Source organism: Staurois parvus, unplaced genomic scaffold, assembly GCF_062004578.1.
Source record: "Staurois parvus isolate SC_StPar_1 unplaced genomic scaffold, SC_StPar_1.0 ptg000928l, whole genome shotgun sequence".
NCBI classification, from domain to species: Eukaryota; Metazoa; Chordata; class Amphibia; order Anura; family Ranidae; genus Staurois; species Staurois parvus.
In genome coordinates, this window is record NW_028318724.1 from 119,475 (window position 1) to 144,345 (window position 24,871).

At 43.5% G+C, this 24,871-nt stretch overlaps 1 protein-coding gene across 1 annotated transcript in view; it reads left to right on the top strand.

The window, feature by feature from the left end:
• LOC149441976 (serpin B5-like) overlaps positions 1-24,374 on the top strand; it is a 73,125-nt gene extending 48,751 nt beyond the window's left edge. Inside the window, exons 5-7 of the mRNA XM_089656672.1 lie at positions 5,481-5,623; positions 18,121-18,288; positions 23,509-24,374. Of these exons, the coding sequence (XP_089512798.1) occupies positions 5,481-5,623; positions 18,121-18,288; positions 23,509-23,904 (707 nt within the window). The 3' untranslated portion in view covers positions 23,905-24,374. The remainder of the gene's footprint in view (positions 1-5,480; positions 5,624-18,120; positions 18,289-23,508) is intronic.
• Positions 24,375-24,871: the final 497 nt, after the last annotated feature.

The following is a 24,871-nucleotide window of genomic DNA, read 5'->3' on the forward strand; positions in this document are numbered from 1 at the left end:
GGCAGAAGACAACGTTCCAACACTTTACTGATGAAATGACAAAATATTACAGAGTCCCACAGATAAGAACAGCCTTTTTCCTAAGTCCCTAATTCAAACTCAGGCTTAAGTGCTGCCTTGGCATACCTTGCAAAGGTAGAGTCCATGCGTAATCAGGTCCATTAGCGGCATTCCCCAGTGAATGGTGTCTTTGGGGCAAACCCCAGGTTCCAGTGATCTCCTACATCATTACAGTCTTCTGAACAGTGTTAGAGCTGTGGTACTCCAGGACCAAAGCTTAGGGCCTTTCTCTCTTCAAGCCCCTGGGTCTCAGCTCCAGACAACTGCCTCTTTTATACACACAGGACTAGTGGGTCGAACCCAAGAAAATCTGCCAAGTAAAAGACCTGGTAAGGACAATAACCCCAACTCTTCCCTCTGAGGCATGAGCTAACTGGCTAATTTACAACCCAATTATTGCTGTCAGTCAAATTCCTGTGGGAGGAGGGAGCTTACTAGGGCTGTATCTGTCTATCGATGCACCTAGCCCACTTCAGAAGCTCGCACGCATAATAGGTATCTGATGGAAGGAAGCACAGACAGTGCAGGCGGGGGACTGCCAGAAGGGAAAGTAAAAGTCCTTTTTGTGCAATATTATTGCAGAGTAGGTAAGTAACCTCTTTTTTTATTTTAAACAAAAACTATAACCTTTAGAACCACTTTAACCAAGAAAAAAAATCAAAACTAAGAAAACTCATTTCTTTTCATTTTTAGTTTAAATTGGCACTTAAATTATGATTCTGGTACAAAGAATCACAGTTATTTACAAATGAATTAAAGTCTTTTTTCACACTTGTGTTTTTTTTTTTAAATAAAAAACAAAATGAAATAAAAATTAAAAAAGTTATAAAAACAGAAATAAAAAAAATTAGGAATATACTAGTTAAGGGGTGGAAAGAAAAAAATGAGAGTTAATTAGACATGATAACATTAGAGTTCATTAGAGTAAGGGTTAATAATTGGTTACATTGGAACACATTTTAAATAAAAAAGAAAAATGTTTTTAACTTGTTAGGTTGCTTTAACTGATATCATATGCATATTGAAGCCCATCCCTTTGAATGAAACAGAGTCAATACAAAAGGAACATTGTTACTAGCCCTTGTGTGACCTGTGTTTATAAACTCTGGGGTTGAGTTATGCTAGGTTCACACTGTGCAGGATTGTAGGTGCAGGAAACGCAGATATTCCTGCACCCGCAAGCACCTACAGTCAAAACGTGCTGCTCTCTAGAGATGCATGGGCTGTCATTCATTCAGGCCTGGTTCACACTAGTGAAGGCCCATTTATTTGACCGCATTTCACACAAGGTGCATGCACCTTTTCTGAAACGCATCTGCACAGAAATCGCATAAAACTGTGTTTTTGATCATGCAGTGTCCATGCGGTTCCCACACCCGAGATCATGCCTCGATTGTGCTATGGGTTGAGATGTGTGAGGGTGCCATTCATTCATTCTTGCATCTGGCAAGAGAAGCACGATGTAGCTGCTGGTGTTTGCGGGTGCGAGAATCACAATGATTTCCGCAACCACAACCAGCCCGCAGTGTGCCGGCTAGTGTGAACCTAGCCTTGTAGTAAATCAACCCTAATGTGTTAGAAGGACAGCAACAGCTGCATTAATTGCCTTATTTACACAGCACTCTCAGCAACTCATTTTTGACAGCCTCAGCAGTAAGGGTCCGTAGGGTTCAATATTGAGTTGGCCCACCCTTTGCAGCTATAACAACTTCAACTCTTCTAGGAATGCTGTCCACAAGGTTTAGGAGTGTGTCTATGAGAATGTTTGACCATTCTTCCATAAGTACATTTGTGAGGTCAGGCACTGATGTTGGATTAGAAGGCCTGGCTCACAGTCTCTGCTCTAATTCATCCCAAAGGTGTTCTATCAGGTTGAGATTAGAACTCTGTGCAGGTCAGTCAAGTTCCTCCACCCCAGACTTGCTCATCCATGTCTTTATGGACCTTGCTTTGTGCACTGGTGTGCAGTCATGTTGGAACCGGTAAGGGGCCATCCCCAAATTGTTCCCACAAAGTTGGGAGCAAGAAATTGTCCAAAATGTCATGGTATGCTAACGCCTTAAAAGTTCCCCTCACTGGAACTAAGGGGCCAAGCCCAACCCCTGAAAAACCACCCCACACCATAATCCCCCCTCCACCAAACTTTACACTTGGCACAATGCAGTCAGGCAAGTACCATTTTTCTGGCAACCGCCAAACAGCATGATTTGCCACTCCAGAGAACACGTCTCAACTTCTCTAGATTCCAGTGCACACCACTGCATCCACGGCTTTGCATTGCACTTGGTGATGTAAGGCTTGGATGCAGCTGCTCGACCATGGAAACCCATTCTATGAAGCTCTCTATGCCCTGTTGTGCTAATCTGAAGGCCAAACAAAGTTTGGAGGTCTTTAGCTATTGACTCTGCAGACAGCATGCGCTGATCCTGCTCTGTCATTTTACATGGCCTACTACTTTGTGGTTAAATTGCTGTTGTTCCCAGTTGCTTCCACTTTGTTATAATACCACTAGCAGTTGACTGCGGAATATTTAGTTGCAAGGAAATTTCACAGATGGACTTATTGTACAGGTGGCAACCTATCACGGTACCACGCTTGAATTCACTGAGTTCCTGAGAGCGACCCATTCTATCACAAATGTTTGAAGAAGCAGTCTGCATGTCTAGGTGCTTGATTTAATACACCTGTGGCCATGGAGGTGATTGGAACACCTGAATCCAGTGATTTGGAGGGGTGTTCCAATACTTTTGGCAATATAGTGTATATGCAACCACGGGTTGCAGGAAAGAAAATTGCTCAATTCCCCATCAACACAGTCAGTATTGATGAAAGAATCACTCCCACGGTGTTATTGTGCCTTCCCTGTTGGCAGAATACAATGATCACTGCTAGCAGCTATTGTCACCAGCAAATAATGCAAATAATCCGACATGCTGGTTGTACTGAAGTCGATCAATGGATCGACTTCAGTACAACCAGCATAACCATACATGGACTCTCGGCTTGTTCAACAGGGATTTAATCCATCTATGGCTGGCTTTAGGGACAGCAGGGACACAGGCAGCACCAAAGCACGTTTTTTAAGCTGTCTATACACAGATCAAAATTTTAATGGTTTAGCAGGGACCATCTGCATTTTGATCAGCATGTAGCAGTCCTTGCTTGACAGTCATTTGATTGACTTATGTTGGAAGTGCATGTTGGAACATTTTCCTGGATCAATAGCTGCAGCCAATCAACTGCAGCCAATGATCAATAGTTTCTGACAGCAGCAGGTGCCACTGTCAGTATACAATATCTTGGCAGAGAGTATTCTTCCATCCACCTCATTTGTGTGGATAGAAGAATCTTTTATTTTTTTTTTCATTTAGCACACTGGTAGTGTATGGTCATCTTTGGTATAGTATGGAAGGATGTCGGACTATACAGTTTGACAGATGTGTATAAAAGGAGAACAAATAACTGTACAGAGATACAAATCCTTTGGCAGATAAAATCATGATATACAGTGGATATAAAAAGTCTACAAACCCCTGTTAAAATGTCAGGTTTCTGTGATGTAAAAAAACAAGACAGATAAATAATTTCAGAACTTTTTCCACCTTTACTGTGACCTATAGACTGTACAACTCAATTGAAAAATAAACTGAAATCTTCTAGGGGGGGGGACGTAAACATAAAAAAACTTAAATAATGTGGTTGCATAAGTTTGCACACCCTCTTATAGCTGGGTATGTAGCTGTGTTCAGAATTAAGCAATCACATTCAAAATCATGTTAAATAGGAGTCAGTACACACCTGCCATCATTTAAAGTGCCTCCGATTAACCTCAAATTTCAGCTGTCCTAGTAGGTCTTTCCTGACATTTTCTTAGTCGCATCCTAGATCAAAATCCATGACCTGCAGACAGCTTCCAAAGTATCAGAGGGATCTCATTGTTAAAAGGGATCAGTCAGGAGAAGGGTACAAAAGAATTTCCAAGGTATTGGATATACCATGGAACACAGTGAAGACAGTCGTCATCAAATGGAGAAAATATGGCGCAACAGTGACATTACCAAGAACTGGACGTCTCTCCAAAATTGATGAAAAAATGAGAAGAAAACTGGTCTGGGAGGCTGCCAAGAGGCCTACAGCAACATTAAAGGAGCTGCAGGATTATCTGGCAAGTACTGGCTGTGTGGTACATGTGACAATCTCCCGTATTCTTCATATGTCTGGACTATGGGGTAGAGTGGCAAGACGGAAGCCTTTTCTTACGAAGAAAAATATCCAAAACCATGTGGGAAAATGTGTTTTGGTCTGATGAAACCAAGGTTGAGGTTTTTGGCCATCATTCCAAAAGATATATTTGGCGCAAAAACAACACTGCACATCACCAAAATAACATCATACCAACAGTGAAGCATGGTGGTGGCAGCATCATGCTTAGGGGCTGTTTTTCTTCAGCTGGAACTGGGGCCTTAGTCAAGGTAGAGGGAATTATGAACAGTTCCAAATACCAGTCAATATTAACACAAAATCTTCAGGCTTCTGCTAGAAAGATGAGCATAAGGAGGAACTTTCAGCATGACAACGACCCAAAGCATACATCCAAATCTGCAAAGGAATGGCTTCACCAGAAGAAGATGAAAGTTTTGGAATGGCCCAGCCAGAGCTCAGACCTGAAGTCGATCTCAAATCTTTGGGGTGATCTGAAGAGGGATCTGTACAGGAGATGCCCTTGTAATCTGACAGATTTGGAGTGTTTTTGCAAGGAAGAGTAGGCAAATATTGCCAAGCCAAGATGTGCCATGCTGATAGACTCATACCCCAAAAGACTGAGTGCTGTAATAAAATCAAAAGGTGCTTCAACAAAGTATTAGTTTAAGGGTGTGCACACTTATGCAACCATATTATTTTAGTTTTTTTATTTTTACTTCCCTCCACCTAAACAATTTCAGTTTGTTGTTCAACTGAGTTGTACAGTTTATAGGTTACATTAAAGGTGGAAAAAGTTCTGAAATGATTTATCTGTCTCATTTTTGTACATCACAGAAACCTGACATTTTAACAGGGGTGTGTAGACTTTTTATATCCACTGTATGCCATATACCTTGAAAATTTTCATGGTGATGCACTTTATGTTTGGCTATATTATTACAGTAGTGCAGTGTTGTGCAAAAAAGTGCAATAACATCAATATCATGCTGTTCTGGCAAACAAATAGTGGACGCTTGCTTATTATAGCTAACTCTTTAAAGTCTGGGGACTAAGAAAATAGGGTTGTTTGTTGCTATATCTGCTTTTGTCTCTTAACCAGACAAGAAAAGGAGAGCCAAATTCAAGGCAACTAAGGCTGAAATGTATGATTTTCTGCAATACACACAAAATCATCATTCAACTACATAATAGCAATCTCTGTATGTTTCATTTTGCAGGTAGCATGGAGATGGTATTGGATGAGGGTTCACTTAATGAGAATACCAATATGGTTTTGCTTGGAGCTGCAAGTTTAAAAGGATGCTGGTTGTATAAATTCAATGAACCTGAAACCAAAGAGTCCACGTTTCATATTAGCAAGGTATGAGCTTCCTTTGTACACAAGGGTGAGCCTTAGGAAATAGCAGGGGCGGACTGACAACTCATGGGGCCCCCGGACAATAGGGGATCATGGGGCCCCTGTGTCCTTGCCCAAACTCAAAAAAGCCTATGAAAAAGGTACCAGGGGCATTTCATGGTGACCCCTACTGACCCCGGGCCCTCGGGCAGTGCCCGAGTTTCCAAATGGTCAGTCCGCCCCTGGGAAATAGGCAATGATAATATTAAAATGCAACTAGTGGCATATTTTTTTTTCATTTTGGATAGAGTAAGGGAGATCCCTTTTAGGCTTCTTGTTGCCATCTATGATCCATAGAGGAGATTTTCCTTCACTCTCTATTCCATAGATAAAACCGGGGCCGGATTTAGCTAGTCTGATGTGGGGATGCAGTAAAAAAGGTCGGGGGGCAGGGTATGGGAGGTCAGTAGGACAGTGTACAAAAACAGAAATCAGTAGGGCAGAGTACAGTTGGTTAGCAGGGTGGTGTCAAATGTGTGCATGTGGGAATTTAATTTTTTTTTTTGTTCAACTCGCTGGTTGAACAAAAAAAATGACTGATGTATGGGCTGCCTTACTGAGTCTACCTTAAAGTGTAAGTTCACATTTATAAAAAATCTGTAAGGTGACATAATACTTCACAATTCCTATACCCCTCCAGCCCCGCTGTACTTATCTGGCATGATCCTGCGCTGTCAGGTTCCCACATGCCATGTGGCTTAATCTCCTCTCTGTACTTTGCAGCCAATATGGATCAGACGGATTCTAATTGGTCAGCACTGTCACATGAATGGCACTTCCTGTCAGCACTGCAAGGAGAGGAGAGAAGGCCACAGGGATTTCAAATCCCGATTAGTGGAGCCGTATGCAAAAGCCTGACAGCGCAGGATTGTGGGAGCTAAGTACAGCGGGATCGGTGGAGGGGGATGGATAGGGGTCCAGTGATAGGTCGTCTTACAGATTTTCTATAAAGGTGAACTTACACTTTAAAGAAGAACTTCATTAAAACCAACAACAGTTGAGATAAGAAACACCTTGATCTGGTCTATGTACAGCATACTGTATAAAGTACATGGGTCAGGAGTAAGTAAAAAAAGAAAAATTTATAGAATGTAGCAGTGAGGATGACCACCATGTTCACATCAGAGTTCTCCCTTATATCAAAGTCAACAGTATTCCCCCTACACATCAGAGTCCCCCTTAAATCTGTGTCTTCAAAGCCCCACCTTACATCAGAGTCCGCAGAGTCCCACCTTACATCAGAGTCCGCAGAGTCCCACCTTACATCAGAGTCCGCAGAGTCCCACCTTACAGCAGAGTAGTGCCCCTTACATCAGAGCCCAGCAGAGTGCCCCTTTCACCACTGGCGGGTGGCTGGCATGAAAAGGCTTTCAAAAAAATCCGCTTGTTGCTGGATCTTAACTGCGCATGCACAGTTCCAGAGCCAGCTAATTAGTGACCTGCCAGGTTTGGCCGAAACTCATGCGGTGGAGCATGTGAATATCAGCCATGCTTGGTAAGTGCCATGATGTCCCTGTACAGGTGCACACCCGGACCCGCCCACACCTGGACCCGCCCACACCTGGACCTGCCCTGCTGCCTGATCTGAGGCCAAGCCCGGCAATTCTCTAATAGGATGGCTCCATAGCTGTGCACGCGCAGTTCAGAGCTGATGACAAGGGGATTTTTTAGAGCTCTTTTCTCCTGTACACATTTATGGACAGGAGAAAAGTGACTGTTTTTTTACAAATCATCTGTAAATGTACAGACTGCTGGCAACACACAGTTTGCATGTACAAATGCAGGCACTGTGATTCCTTGTTTTGTGGTCATGACAAAAATAATACCCTCTGTTGCTTTCTGTGGGCACAGTGCCTGATAACCGTGTTCTAGTCAAGTGAATAGGGATTCTCTGTAAGCACCTCACAACTGCATGTAATGTATACGGTTGCTGTGTGCTAATGTGGGGTTCCAGGGGTAAAGCAGGTGGTGGGGAGGTGATACAACACAACCTTGCTGCCTGCCAAATGCTCTCTGAAGAGGGATCTGGACACAGATCGCTCTTCAGAGACCAAAGCTAGTGTGAAGGAGCTCCTAAAGGGATTCTGGGCAGGAGGGGGTTAAACAGAAGCATGACAAACGTGTGAGTTAAAAATCTATCAGTTTATCAAACTAGTTGTTGGTCAGCCAACCCCAATAGTACTTCAGGTGTCCCTGGAAATGAAATCAACTCTGCAAGTTTGTGAAACCTTCTAGAACAGGGAGTAGGAGAGAAGGGAGGAAGATGGGGACAGGTCTCACGGAGGGGGAGAGAAGGGAGGAAGATGGGGACAGTTCTCAGGGAGGGAGGGGGGAATGAAGGAAGGAAGATGTGGACAGTTCTCAGGGAGGGGGGGGGGGAAGAAGGAAGGAAGATGGGGACAGGTCTCAGGGAGGGGGAGAGAAGGGAGGAAGATGGGGACAGGTCTCAGGGAGGGGGAGAGAAGAGAGGAAGATGGGGACAGGTCTCAGGGAGGGGGAGAGAAGGGAGGAAGATGGGGACAGGTCTCAGGGAGGGGGGGAGAAGGGAGGAAGATGGGGACAGGTCTCAGGGAGGGGGAGAGAAGGGAGGAAGATGGGGACTGGTCTCAGGGAGGGGGGGGGAGAAGGGAGGAAGATGGGGACAGGTCTCAGGGAGGGGGAGAAGGGAGGAAGATGGGGACAGGTCTCAGGGAGGGGGGGAGAAGGGAGGAAGATGAGGACAGGTCTCAAGGAGGGGAAGAAGGGAGGAAGATGGGGACAGGTCTCAGGGAGGGGGAGAGAAGAGAGGAAGATGGGGACAGGTCTCAGGGAGGGGGAGAGAAGGGAGGAAGATGGGGACAGGTCTCAGGGAGGCGGAGAGAAGGGAGGAAGATGGGGACAGGTCTCAGGGAGGGGCAGAGAAGGGAGGAAGATGGGTACAGGTCTCAGGGAGGGGAAGAGAAGGGAGGAAGATGGGGACAGGTCTCAGGGACGGGGAGAGAAGGGAGAAAGACAGGGACAGGTCTCAGGGAGGGGGGGAGAAGGAAGGAAGATGGGGACAGGTCTCAGGGAGTGGGGTGGGGGATTAGGAAGGAAGATGGGGACAGATCTCAGGGAGGGGAAGAAGGGAGGAAGATGGGGACAGGTCTCAGGGAGGGGGAGAGAAGGGAGGAAGATGGAGACAGGTCTCAGGGAGGGGCAGAGAAGGGAGGAAGATGGGGACAGGTCTCAGGGATGGGGAGAGAAGGGAGGAAGATGGGGACAGGTCTCAGGGAGGGGGAGAGAAGGGATTAAGATGGGGACAGGTCTCAGGGAGGGGGGGGGAGAAGGAAGGAAGATGGGGACAGGTGTCAGGGAGAGGAAGAAGGGAGGAAGATGGGGACAGGTCTCAGGGAGGGGGAGAGAAGGGAGGAAGATGGGGACAGGTCTCAGGGAGGGGCAGAGAAGGGAGGAAGATGGGGACAGGTCTCAGGGAGGGGGAGAGAAGGGAGGAAGATGGGGGCAGGTCTCAGGGAGGGGGAAGGGGAGAAGGAAGGAAGATGGGGACAGGTCTCAGGGAGGGGGAGAAGGGAGGAAGATAGGGACAGGTCTCAGGGAGAGGGCAGAGAAGGGAGGAAGATGGGGACAGGTCTCAGGGAGGGGAAGAAGAGAGGAAGATGGGGACAGGTCTCAGAGAGGGGGGGGAGAAGGGAGGAAGATGGGGACAGGTCTCAGGGAGGGGCAGAGAAGGGAGGAAGATGGGGACAGGTCTCAGGGAGGCGGAGAGAAGGGAGGAAGATGGGGACAGGTCTCAGGGAGGGGCAGAGAAGGGAGGAAGATGGGGGCAGGTCTCAGGGAGGGGCAGAGAAGGGAGGAAGATGGGGACAGGTCTCAGGGAGGGGGAGAGAAGGGAGGAAGATGGGGACAGGTCTCAGGGAGGGGGGTGGGAGAAGGAAGGAAGATGGGGACAGGTCTCAGGGAGGGGGAGAAGGGAGGAAGATGGGGACAGGTCTCAGGGAGGGTGGGAGAAGGTAGAAGATGGGGACATGTCTCAGGGATTGGGGGGGGGATTAGGAAGGAAGATGGGGACAGATCTCAGGGAGGGGAAGAAGGGAGGAAGATGGGGACAGGTCTCAGGGAGGGGCAGAGAAGGGAGGAAGATGGGGACAGGTCTCATGGAGGGGGGGGGGGAGAAGGAAGGAAGATGGGGACAGGTGTCAGGGAGAGGAAGAAGGGAGGAAGATGGGGACAGGTCTCAGGGAGGGGGAGAGAAGGGAGGAAGATGGGGACAGGTCTCAGGGATGGGGAGAGAAGGGAGGAAGATGGGGACAGGTCTCAGGGAGGGGGAGAGAAGGGAGGAAGATGGGGACAGGTCTCAGGGAGGGGGGGGAGAAGGAAGGAAGATGGGGACAGGTGTCAGGGAGATGAAGAAGGGAGGAAGATAGGGACAGGTCTCAGGGAGGGGGAGAGAAGGGAGGAAGATGGGGACAGGTCTCAGGGAGGGGCAGAGAAGGGAGGAAGATGGGGACAGGTCTCAGGGAGGGGGAGAGAAGGGAGGAAGATGGGGGCAAGTCTCAGGGAGGGGGGGGGAGAAGGAAGGAAGATGGGGACAGGTCTCAGGTACGGGGAGAAAGGAGGAAGATGGGGACAGGTCTCAGGGAGGGGGCAGAGAAGGGAGGAAGATGGGGACAGGTCTCAGGGAGGGGGCAGAGAAGGGAGGAAGATGGGGACAGGTCTCAGGGAGGGGCAGAGAAGGGAGGAAGATGGGGACAGGTCTCAGGGAGGGGCAGAGAAGGGAGGAAGATGGGGACAGGTCTCAGGGAGGGGCAGAGAAGGGAGGAAGATGGGGACAGGTCTCAGGGAGGGGCAGAGAAGGGAGGAAGGTGGGGTCAATCATAGAGTAGTGCTCAGAGTTTACTCACCCCAGGCTGGGGTCGGAAGACTCAGGCAGCATCATCAATCATGCAGAGATGTTTGCTGCTTCCAGGTGCTGTACTTCATATCTCCCACCCACATTCCCTTTCTGAGGCACCGCACTGACCGTGTGTGGGTGAGGCAGACAGGAGGAGAGGGGCAGATCGAGTCCTGTCTCTTCTCCTGTCTATGCAGAGGAGAGGGGGGGAGAGCTTGCTGCCTGGAGTCTGTGACACACTGAGACTAGGCAGATGCAGCCAGCCGCCCTTCCAGACTGCTACCCTAACCAATGGTTTGGCAACCCTGCCTGGGCACAGTATCCGTGGGGGGTTACCTGAGTGGGCGCAGCTGCAATCTGGGGGGGGGGGGGCGGCACAGCCCTCCCCACCCCAACACCCCCTAGATCCGGCCATGGATAAAACAAGAGGAAGTGAGAAAAAAATCCCTCCAAATTGAGGGAATCCTGGGGAGTCACCAGGTTACCAGAACTAGAGTCTCCATTGGAAGATATCCTCTCTATTACTGTTCTGATGTTAACCCGAAATTTGGGAATTTATAAGCTTTTGCTTTTGATGATAACAGTTAACAGGAGGGGCGAATCTCTCTAATGTGGTCACAGACAGCAATAAAAACTGACAGGTGTTCTAACTCCTCTCCACTTTATCCAAAGTTTGAAAAAAAAAAAGTTTAGCCTTTAGTTACACTTTAACAATATCTCTATAGCTGCAAATAATGTAGCCAAGAATTTAGGATGGATAATGCATGCAGGACAAAATTAAGAAAACATTCTTTTTCATGTTCAGTTTTTAAGTGGAATCTTTTTACTCATTGTTTGCCACTTTATATTTAGAATTGTACAGTAAATTACAGTTTAAAGATGATTTACTAAAGTAAAGAAAAAGAAATGTAGAATAAAAAATAAAACTAATGCACATTTTCTGCACCTGTCTAGAAGTTGGAAGCAAATGTAGGTTCACTGCACTCCGCTTTAGCAAATCAGGCCTGTTACTGAGTATCATATGTTCATGGACATGCTATTAATTTGATTTGATTTTTGCAGAAAAAATGAAAACGATGACAAAGCAATTTAGTTTTTTTTTTTAAAATATCAACAACAATTAGATAAGCAGATAACGTGACTTTTAAAGATAACTTGTTTGATCAACATAAAAATGCACATGATTCCTTTAAATTGTCCAGTTTTATTTTAGTCTTTTAAAATGTTGCAATTCATTACACATCCAATGTGCAGTTCTCAAGATGATGTATATTTTCTTCTGTGTAAATGACATAGAGAAGAGATCAGTAACACAAGGCTGTCCTCTGTTGGATTTGCTTGCAAGCATGATTTCAAGCTAGCTAGAAACTGCTAAAATTATATTTTTTTAAAGAACATTTACTTATTATGTTTCACTTGGTTTCTTTATTACTATAGTAAGGGCCAACTCCCTTTAGCAACCAATTTTTTTTTTTAATTTTGCATATAGCCCAAAAAAATTGTATATATATATATCTAGATATAGATATATATATATATATATATATATATATATATATATATATATATGTAAACAAACACATACAGTAAATATATTTTCTAGGGTGTATATATATATATATATATATATATATATATATCTATAGAAATTTTATTTCTTTACTTGACTACATTATAGTGATAATGGTCAACTTTCGTGATACAATAGGTTCCAAGTGTAGACTATCACTAGTGGGCCAAACACAATATTCAGTGAATGTAATGCTACAGAAAGTTGTCAGTTACTGCAGACATGCAACTGGAGATGACCAAAGACTGCAGGCATGCTACATGAAGTGGTCAGAGATTGTGAACATGTTATAGTAGTTGTTGGAGAATGGAGACATGGTTCATAACTTGAACTTCATAGGTTGGACTGCTAGAGATCACTGCCATTACATCCTTACAAATCAATGCTCCATCATTTGTGCTCCCTACAGTCCCCTTAAAAATGGCTTGAGATTTCTCTCATGTAAAATCCATTAAAAAAATGAATGGAATAAAAAAGAATAAACAGAGAAAAAAAGATGATGAGCAAAAAAGTAAGAAAGTGTGGAAGAAAAGAATTATTAGAATGCAATCTAAAATACCTTTCTTTTCCCCTAGCCTAAATAAGCACCTAGGTGACAAAAACACAGATAACTGTCTGCAGGGGACCTGAAGGTAGCAGGTGACTCACAAGCACAGGTTGAATTTAGAGTGAAAGAAACTCTTAGCATCCTGCACTTCAAATGAGGATATCCTGAGAATTCTTAGAACCCCAAATCTCCAGGATAGTGCCCGAATATCTTTTCATAAGATTTGGGATCTTCAACATTACCAAGATCTCCCTGGAAGACCAATGATGTATATATATATATATATACACAGTACTGTGCAAAAGTCATAGGCAGGTGTGAAAAAATGTTGTAAATTAAGAATGCTTACAGAAGTATCAGTGTTAATAGTTTATTTTTATCAATTAACAAAATGGAAAGTAAATGAACAGAAGATAAATCCAAATCAAATCAATATTTGGCGTGACCACCCTTTGCCTTCAAAACAGCATCAATTTCTGTACTCCGATCAACGGTCAGGTAGGAATTTAGGGGAACCCCACGCCATATTTGGGGGATGGGGTTCCCCTTAAAAGTCCTACCAGGCCTAAAGGGACTCCACAAACGTGTGGATGTGGGATGTGTCAATTCATTACACATCCAATGTGCAGTTCTCAAGATGATGTATATTTTCTTCTGTGTAAATGACATAGAGAAGAGATCAGTAACACAAGGCTGCCCTCTGTTGGATTTGCTTGCAAGCATGATTTCAAGCTAGCCAGAAACTGCCATACTTATATTTTTTTACATGAACATTTTCTTATTATGTGTCACTTGGTTTCTTTATTACTATAGTAAGGGCCAACTTTCTTTAGCAACTAGAATATGTATTTTTTTAATTTTGCATATAGCAAAATAAATATATATATATAAACACATACAGTAAATACATACAGTAAATATATTTTCAATTCGTCTAGGCACACTTGCATACAGTTTTTGAAGGAACTCGGCCGGCAGGTTGTTCCAAACTCTTCTGTGGATGTAGGCTGCCTCACATCCTTCTGTCTTTTCATGTAATCCCAGACAGATGATGTTGAGATTGGGGCTCTGTGGGAGCCAAACCATCACTTCCAGGGCTCCTTGTTCTTCTTTACACTGAAGAAAGTTCTTAATTACATTGGCTTAATTACAGAGCGTGTTTTGTATCCCTCAATAGTGATTCACATATTTTATGTAATATAGTAATTATAGGTTTGTGTCCCATTTATTGGGTACCATTGGTCACGTCATTTGTGGTTGTATCCCTAGAGGGATTGGGTTCACATTTATTAATATTATACCACCATTTATAGGTCACTTTATTTGGTCCACACAGGACCTCGTGTGGTTTGAGTCACGTTTGGTCACCATTTATGGTATAATTGTTTTATATATATATATATATATATATTTATGTAGCGCTGCACTATTTTATGTTGTATGGTTTATTTTTCACCTATAGGTATAGGATTAGGTGTCAACTGCTTCCTAGTTCTATTTTATAGGTACATATAGAGCGCAGGGGGATTTTTTCTATTTGTATAATATTAGTTTCTCAAGTATAGCATAGCTCATTAAAATGAACCCATTCTTACATTACTATCCTCAGTCCCCACTGCACATCACAGTGACCCCCCCCCCTTCAAGATCTCCTCTTGATGAGTGTCCTCAGCTCCCCCATTACATCACCTCCTCCACCCATTTTATAGTATGTTCTCACACTTCCTTGACATCAACCCCATCAACACTACTGTCCCTCTGCCTCTATTTACTCATCCCCCCACGTTACTGTCTTCAGCCCCCAAATTACAGTTCTCTGCCCCCTTCACACTACAGTCCTCAGCCCCCCACTTTACAATCCTCAGCACCCCATTTCTATTCTCAGCCCCCCCATGTTACTGTCCTCATTGCTCGGCACATTACATTTCTCAGCCCCCCCACATCACAGTTCTCAGCCCCCAAATAGCTGTCCTTAGTCCTCTCAAATTACTGTCCTCAGGCCATACTTTAATGTCCTTAGCCCCACCAACATTACAGTTCTCATCCTCCCCACTTTAATGTCCTCAGCCCCCCATATCACAGTCTTCAGTCCCCCCTACTTTAATGTCCTTTGCCCCCTACATCACAGTCCTCAGCCCGCTTATGATAATGTCCTCAGACCCCCACATCACAGTCCTCTGCCTTCCACTTTAATGTCCTCAGCCCCCATCACAGTCCTCAGCCCCCCACTTTAATGTCCTCACCCCCCCCCCACTTTACAGTCCTTAGCTTCCCCAAATTTAATCTCCTCAGCCCCCCTACATCACAGTTCTCAGCCCCCCACTTTAATATCCTCATTCCCCCACATCACAGTCCTCAGCTCTCCCCACTTTAATGTCCTCAGCTCCCCCATATCACAGTCCTCAGCCCCCACTTTATTATCCTTAGTGCCCCTCTTTAATGTTCTCAGCCCCCCACATTACAGTCCTTCGGCTCCTCCAACTAAAGTCCTCAGCCCCCCACACATCACAGTCTTCAGACCCCCACATCCCAGTGCATAGCCCCCCCACTTTAATATCCTCAGCCCCCATATTACAATTCTCAGCTTCCCCCCCACATTTAGTCCTCAGTTCCTTTTCACATCAGTTGCCCTCCACTTTAATGTCCTCAGCCCCTCACATCACAGTCCTCAGCCCCCCTACTTTAATGTATCAGTCCCCCACATCACAGTCCTCAGCTCCCCTCACTTTAATGTCCTCAGCCCCCCACATCACAGTTCTCAGCCCCCACTTTAATGTCCTCAGCCTCCCCCACATCACAGTCCTTAGCCCCCACACTTTAATGTTCTCAGCTCCTCACTTTACAGTCCTTAGCTCCCCCCACTTTAATATCCTCAGCCCCGTACATCACATTTTTCAGCCCCCTACTTTAATGTCCCCAGTTCCCCACATCACAGTCCTCAACTTCTCCCACTTTAATGTCCTCATCTGCCCCACATCACAGTCCTCAGCCCCTCACTTTATTTTCCTCAGTCCCCCACTTTAATGTCAGCCCCCCACTTTAATGTCCTAACCCCCATCATCACAGTCCTCAGTCCCCCACTTTAATGTCCTCCGCCTCCCCAACACCACAGTCCTCAGCCCCCCCCCCACTTGAATGCTCTCATCCCCCTCATCACAGTCCTCAGCCCCCCACTTTAATGTCCTCAGCCTCCTGCACATCACAGTCCTCAGTCCCCCCACTTTAATGTCCTCAGCTCCCCTACATCACAGTTCTCAGCCCCTCACTTTAATGTCTCCAGTCCCCCACATCACAGTTCTTAGCTCCCCTCTCTTTAATGTCCTCAGCCCCCCACATTACAGCCCTCAGGCTCCTCCAACTACAGGACACGTGCAAGTCCTACCAATATGGGAGACACTCAGAGTACAGCTCTGATGAAGAGGGGATCTCCCTTCGAAACGCATCAGTTGTACTCTGAGTGTCTCCCATTTTTGTAGGACTCGCATGTGTCTCATATTCCAGTGTTCCAATGCTGGATTTTACATGCGTTTTATACTGCTACGTTTGTGAGTATGCACCCTATTTTAATAAATTCACATTTTTTCAGGTATTGCACAGGGTTGGTGCGTTTTCTTTTGTTCTCTTTTGTTTTCATTTGCAGTATTGGTCGGGCTCCCCCAACCTTGTTTAAGAGTTGCACAACCTTTGCTCCATTGATGGTCAAACTCCCATAGAGGTTGATCCATCCACCTTTTTCTGATCTGGGTCCTGAGCACAGGAGGTAGTGTTTCTCCTCCAACTACAGTCCTCAGCCCCCCAAGTTACTGTCCTTAGCCCCCACATCACAGTCTGCAGACTGCCACATCACAGTGCATAGCCCCCCACTTTAATTTCCTCAGCCCCCCCATATTACAATCCTCAGCTCCCCCCCACATTCAGCCCTCAGCTCATTTTCTCATCAGTTGCCCTTCATACTAATGTTCTCAGCTGCCTTTCACTTTGTACGCCTCACTGTCCTAACTTACACAGACAGATCGGAGGATGAGAAGTACAGCAGGTTTGGCTAGAGGGCATGAGCTGCGAGATAGTGATTGGTTGCTAGGGCCACCCATCATCCTAGCAACCAATAACTTTCTTGTTAACCTCGAGCAGCTCCCACCCTCCATCTAGAACTGTCCTGCCTCCCACTGTCCGCTTTGTAATTACAGAGTGACAGCTGGGGAAAGAAAAGGCTTCTAAATGGTGGGACAGCTACAATCCGGATGGAACAGCGACTGTGACCAGACTGTGGTCTGCCATTTAGTGATGCATCTAGTCTAGTGCACCTGCTGCTGTTTTTCTGCACCTCAGTTACTATGTTTTTATGCATAGTTGAGTCACTTAGCCTTGTTTCCATATCCTGTGCACAAAACATAGGAACTGCAGAAAAATTGACTGATGAGTCAAAATATGAAATATTTGGCTGTAGAAAAAGGCAAATTGTTCTCAAAGGGCTGGAAAGCAGTACAATAATAGTGTCTGCAGGCAACAGTGGAGCATGGTGGAGGTTTCTTACAAGTTTTGGGCTGCATTTCTGCATATAGAGTTTGAAATTTGTCCAGGATCAATGGTGTCCTCAATGCTGAGGAATACAGGCAGATACTTCATGCCATACCATCAGGGAGGCATGTGATTGGCCCCAAATTTATTGTGCAGTAGGACAACGACCCCAAACATACAGCCAACGTTATTAAGAACTATCTTCAGTGCAAAGAAAAGCATGGAGTCCTGGAATTGATGGTTTGGCTCCTACAGAGACCTGATCTCAACATCGAGTCTGTCTGGCATTACATGAAGAGACAGAATAATCTGAGGAAGCCTACATCCACAGAAGATCTGAAGAAGTTTGGAACAACCTACCTGCTGAGTTCCTTCAAAACTGAATAAAAGGGTACCTAGAAGAGTAGATGATATTTTGAAGGCGCAGAGCGGTAACACCAAATATTGGTTTGATTTTTATTTCCCTACTGTTTGGATTGATTTTGATTTCCCTGCTGTTTGGTTTGATTTTGATTTCCCTACACTAATGATACGAAAAACGAATGATTCAATCAGGAATTTTTCTTTGGTTTTTGACTCATCTTTGGCCGCACTCTCAATGAGCAGTCATAGTCCTTGAAGCAACTTCTGTACCCCTCAAAGCACTTGCTTGAAGGCTAAAGGTCCTACTCAGAATGTCCAGAGGCAGCCTTCAACCAGCTTCACTGCAACACTGTTCAGTGAAACAATTCCTTTTGAGCCCAGCTTCTACAGGTAGTGTCCTCCAAAAAGTTGCCTTTGTTCACTTTGACTTCACTTTAACTTGCTAACAAATAATTCCTAAATCAGTACCCATTTTGATACATATTTTGCCTGTTTGGTATAATAACAGTCATATTTTACAGAAAAAAAAACAGATTAAAAAGTATAAAATTACATACAATTTAACATAGATCATTTGTGATCTCTTTTTTTAGACTGAGACTAAGCCCGTACAAATGATGCAGCAGGAAGCAAGACTTGGTTTTCGATCTTTGAAAGAGTTAAATTTGACAATCCTGGAAATTCCTTTTGCATGGAAGCAAATTAATATGCTTATATTACTGCCCAAAACAACTGAAGATGAACACACTGGACTGGAGCAGGTATTAGTATTATCACTGGCTTATTAATTTTGATTTAGTTATCTGACCATAGTATCCAGAGGTTACATACATGTGAATAACTGACTGCTTACTGTACAATCAAAGGGGGCACAGATACCAATATATATATATATATATATTCTGCTATAAGCCTAGATATTACATATGGGTGAAACTCGAAAAATTAGAATATTGTGCAAAAGTTCATTTATTTCAGTAATGTAACTTAAAAGATGAAAATAATATATGAGATAGACTCATTACATGCAAAACAAGATAGTTCAAGCTGTGATTTGTCATAATTGTGATGATTATGGCTTACAGCTCATGAAAACCCCAAATCCACAATCTCAGAAAATTAGAATATTACATGCAATCAATAAAACAAGGATTGTACATAGAACAATATCGGACCTCAGAAAAGTATAAGCATGCATATATACTCAGTACTTGGTTTGGGACCCTTTTGCAGCAATTACTGCCTCAATGCGGCGTGGCATGGAAGCTATCAGCCTGTGGCACTGCTGAGGTGTTATGGAAGACCAGGATGCTTCAATAGCGGCCTTCATCTCTTCTGCATTGTTCGGTCTCATGTCTCTCATCTTTCTCTTGGCAATGCCCCATAGATTCTCTATGGGGTTCAGGTCAGGCGAGTTTGCTGGCCAATCAAGCACAGTAATCCCACGGTCATTGAACCAGGTTTTGGTGCTTTTGGCAGTGTGGGCAGGTGCCAAGTCCTGCTGGAAAATGAAGTCAGCATCCCCATAATGCTCATCTGCAGAAGGAAGTATGCAGTGCTCCAAAATCTCCTGGTAGACGGCTGCGTTTCCCTGGACTTAATGAAGCACAGTGGACCAACACCAGCAGATGACATGGCTCCCCAAATCAACACAGACTGTGGAAACTTCACATTGGACTTCAAGCATCTTGCAGTGTGTGCCTCTCCATTCTTCCTCCATACTCTGGATCCTTGGTTTCCAAATGCTCTCATCAGAAAAGAGGACTTTGGACCACTGAGCAACAGACCAGGTCTGTTTTTCTTTAGCCCAGGTAAGACGCTTCTGACGTTGTTTGTTGTTCAGGAGCAGCTTGACAAGAGGAATACAACAGGATCCTTCTGTTTGTGGTGGTTCTTGATGCACTGACTCCAGTCTCAGTCCACTCCTTGTGAGAGTACCCAACACTTTTGAATGGCCTTTTCCTGACAATCCTCTCCAGGCTGCGGTCACCCCTGCTGCTTGTGCACCATTTTCTTCCACACTTTTCCCTTCCACATAACTTTCTATTAATGTGCTTTGATACAGCACTTTGGGAACATCCAACTTCTTTTGCAATTACCTTTTGAGGCTTTCCCTCCTTATGGAGGGTGTCAATGATGGTTTTCTGCACAACTGTCAGGTCAGCAGTCTTTCCCATGATTGTGATTCCTACTGAACCAGACTGAGAGACCATTTAAAGGCTCAGGAACCCTTTGCAGGTGTTATGGCTTAATTAGCTGATTAGAGTGGGACACTTTGAGCCGAGAATATTGCACCTTTTCACAATATTCTAATTTTCTTAGATTTTGGATTTGGGGTTTTCATGAGCTGTAAGCCATAATCATCACAATTATCACAAATCACGGCTTGAACTATCTTGCTTTGCATGTAATGAGTCTATCTCATTACTCTTATTAGTTTCACTTTTTAAGTTGCATCACTGAAATAAATGAACTTTTGCATGATATTCTAATTTTTCTAGTTTCACCTGTATGTACAGTTAATACTTTATAGATGTGTCTAAAATTCCTCCACTTAGCTTAGAAAAAAACAAAAATGCTCTGATACTGTCAGTTATGTTGAAGTGAATTTGTGGTCAGGCTATGGACATTCAAGTATTTTTTTATATACAAAACAAGCAGTAAATTAGCTTTACATGAGTCATTTCTGACCCCTGTAACTGCAAGCATGGCGGAGCAATTAATCCTCAAATTCCACACCAGAAACACTGAAGTCCTTCAAGTACTTCTATTGGCAACTTGGCTTATTCTGCCCTCCCAGCAATTGGTTGGCACCTGTCAGCCTTCTAATTTCTAATGTAAGCATATAGCAGATTCACTGGAAAGGGTAACAATATATGTTAAAATTACTTTTTTATATGTTAAAAAAAATCTGTAGAATATATTTAAAAAATATATATATATTTAAATATATTCTTACATATATTTGTAAATGCATTCCAAAAATGTAGATTTGTATTTGTAAAGACATACAGTATATCAGTAAATCTGAAATGTATTTTTAAAAATATGTTTCATATAATTTGTAATAAAAATGCATTTCAACATGCAGTATACAGTTGCAAGAAAAAGTATGTGAACCCCTTGGGATTACGTGGAGTTTTGCATGAATTGGGCATAAAATGTGCTCTGAACGTCATCTATGTCACAACAATAGAAGAACACAGTCTGCTGAACATAATACTACACAAACATTAGATGTTGCCATGGTTTAATTGCACATAACATGTAAACATTCACAGTGCAGGGAGGAAAAAGTATGTGAACCTTTGGGCTTAATAACTGGTTGACCCTCCTTTTGGCAGCAATAACCTCAGCCAAACATTTCATGTAGTTGAAGATCAGACCTGCACAACGATCTGGAGTAATTTTGGACCACTCCTCTTCACAAAACTGTTTCAGTGTAGCAATATTCTTGGGATGTCTGGTGTGAATCGCTCTCTTAAGGTCATGCCACAGCATTTCAATCGGGTCGAGGTCAGGACTCTGACTGGGCCACTCCAGAAGGCGTATTCTGTGCTGTTGCAGCCATTGTTTTGTTGAATTACTTGTATGCTTTGGGTCATTGTCCTGTTGCATCACCAATCCTCTGCGGAGCTTCAGTTGGCGGACAGATGGTCGTACGTTTTCCTGCAAAATGTCTTGATAAACTCTGGAATTCATTTTCCCATCAATGACAACAATCCGTCCAGGCCCTGAGGCAGCAAAGCAGCCCCAAACCATGATGCTCCCTACGCCATGTTTTACAGTGGGGATGAGGTTTTGATGTTGGTATGCTGTGCCTTTTTTTCTCCACACATAGTGTTGTGTGTTCTTCCCAAACAACTCAATCTTGGTTTCATCTGTCCACAGTATATTTTGCCAGTAGTGCTGTGGAACATCCAGATGCTCTTTTGCAAACTTCAAACGTGCTGCAATATTCTTTTTGGACAGAAATGGCTTCCTTCGTGGTGTCCTCCCATGTACTCCATTCTTGTTTAATGTTTTCCTTATTGTACATGTGTCAACAAAAATGTTAGCATGTGCCAGAGATTTGCTGACACTCTGGGATTCTTCTTTACCTCGTGCAGCATTCTGCGCTGTGCTCTTGCAGTCATTTTTACAGGACGACCATGACTAGGGAGAGTAGCAACAGTGCTAAACTTTCTCCATTTGTAGACAGTCTGTCTTACCATGGACACATGAACATCAAGGCTTTTGGAGATACTTTTGTAACCCTTTCCAGCTTCATGCAAGTCAACAATTCTTGATCGTAGGTCTTCTGAGAGCTCTTTTCTGCGAGGCATGGTTCACATCAGACAGTTCTTCTTGAAACCAGTAAACCCAAAACAGGTGTGTGTTTTCTAAGGGCAGGACAGCTGTCAGCAACACATCCAATATCATCACACTGATTGGAGTCAAGGTTGGCTCCCTCAGGCTCCAATTAGCTCTGGGAGAAGTAATTAAGCTAGGGCCTCACATACTTTTTCCTCCCTGCACTGTGAATGTTTACATGTTATGTGCAATTAAACCATGGCAACATCTAATGTTTGTGTAGTATTATGTTCAGCAGACTGTGTTCTTCTATTATTGTGACTTAGATGACGTTCAGAGCACATTTTATGCCCAATTCATGCAAAACTCCACGTAATCCCGAGGGGTTCACATACATTTTCTTGCAACTGTATATATATATATATATATATATATATATATAGATTGATTGATTGATTGGAATATATTGAATATGGCCAACATTTTTTAAATATATTTCAAATATATTTTTCTTCCATATGGATAGTCTGGTCATATATTCACGTTAATCTCCAAGAACTGTTGTACATGGCTGTATCTGGCCATACAGCGTTCTATATAATTCACAGGAAGAAAAGTCAGCACCTGGGACTTTTCCTCCTATGGATTATGCATTTCAGAGGCATCAGAAGCCTCACAGTCTGAGCATCAGTTTGTAGCTGTGGATTGAGAAGTGGTAGCTCTATTTCACCTGTTTCCATAATGTTATATATGGTGAATTTCCTCACCAGAGAGCCCACAGGTGCTGCTCACAGCCACCTATAGTCAATGATTGCACACAACTATATGAGTGTATACTCAAGTACCTGCATAAATGTGTGTATACCAGGGGCGGAATGACCATTTGAGCACTCGGGCACTGCCCGAGGGCCCAGGGTCAGAAGGGGGCCCCATGAAATGCCCCTGGTACCTTTTTATAGGCTTTTTTAGGTGTGTGCAAGGACACAGGGGCCCCATGATCCCCTATTGCCCGGGGGCCCCATGGGTTGTCAGTCCGCCCCTGGTGTATACATAAGGGCATACAGCCCAGGATTAAACAAGGGTTCGGGCTTGTAGTGTTATATGTAAACTGTAACTGCATGTCACTACAGTGCATGCTTTGTGGGAGCATTTAGTGGTTTCTGGGCCTGCTTAGCATATAAATATGACATGTGAAATGGCACATTGAATATCATGTGCATTCAAAGGGCATTATAGCAAGGTATTTAATTATTTAGTTGTGGCATACAAAAGTAATACTTGGTACCTACTTTAATTTCAAATCTGCATATATTGTTATGATTATTATTCTATCACACCCATATTTGCCCTCACCCATGTACTGCAGATCTCTAGCACACACCCATCTCCCATTGTATGCACGTGCTCCAGCACTGGCTTCCCATCATTGCTCTGGACCAGCTTCCTTACAACAGTATACCATGCCAGTTGGCACTGCTCACCAGGATACATATAATATAAACTGCATAAGCACTACAGCTGTCACCCCATAACAAAAATTGTCTAGACAAGAACCTTCATAGCAGGATTTCAAGGGAACATCTATGCTATCAATCTAGATGGCTTAATAGATTTGGAGAAACAGTATATTTGAAAAAAATGTGTATATGATTTAATACTGTAACATATTTCTTCATTTGCTGTTTTAGTTGGAAAAGGAACTAACATATGAGAACTTTGCCGACTGGACCAATCCCAGTATGATGGCCAACAGCAAAGTAAAGTTGTCTTTGCCTAAATTCAAGATTGAGAGTTGTTACAACCTGAAGGACACATTGAATAGCCTGGGGATTAAGAATGCTTTCAATGATGAGACGGCTGATTTTTCTGGCATGTCAGAGAGTAAAGGATTATCAGTATCCCAGGCAATATGCAAAGCAGCAATTGAGATAAATGAGGATGGCAGTGAAACACCAGATGTGTCAAAAGAGAGATACCTGATGCCCAAAACAGAATGCATCGCCAACAGTCCTTTTATTTTTATTGTAAGACACAACAAAACTCAAACTATCTTACTTTGTGGCAGGTATTGTGGCCCTAGCTAGGGTTGCACTTCTAAAGTTCATTCTACCCAATGGTTTCTTTAAAGCAGAAATCCACTAAATGTATTTTTCATTGTAGATGGAGTGGGGCTCAGTCTGATACTCCACTGTGTCTTTAAAACTGTGAGACCTGCGAGAGAAGATTACCCTGTACACATCTCTGGTAGGGATTACTTAGCTTTTCTGCTGAGGATAAAGTGCTGTTTCCTAGAATGAAAGGAGCAGAGACATAGCAATCCATTTTGTGTGGTGTTCTGCTTTAATGTATTACCTTCAAATTACTAACCTGTGGTTTTATCAAAGCCACAAAAAGCCTTTTTGTATACAATATTAAAATGGTAAATTAGAGCAGAAGTAATTCTTCCATAAACATTAAACATTAAAGAAATAGACATGCCTAGATCTGTGTTTATATGATAAATCATTTTGTAATTTAACTTGGTATTTTTAAATAAATTGGCATAACTAATCCATTAAGTGTGTCCATATTTTTTAAAGGCAAATAAGGATGATGAATGCTGAATGCTGTTTAAAATGATTGAGCTCAATCCAACAGAAAAAAATAAAAATAAAAAAATAATATATATATACAGTTGTGTTCAAAATAATAGCAGTCAGACATCACTAACCTGATCAATCACTGTTTTTGTTAGAAATGATATTTCTTCATGGCAAATAATTTACTAGCAGGTGTAGTAGAGTAATAGAAATCCAACAGACCCAACAGTCATGACATGCATGCTGCAGATTCTGTGTAATTGAATCACTAATTGAATGGGGCATGCTCAAAATAACTAAAAAGTTGATTGGAGAGGGGAAAACATATAAAGAAGTGCAGAAAATGATAGGCTGCTCAGCTAAAATGATCGCAAATGCTTTAAAATGGACACCAAAACCTGAAAGACGTAGAAGAAAGCAAAAAACTACCATTCGAATGGATAGAAGAATAGCCAAAATGGCAAGGACTCAG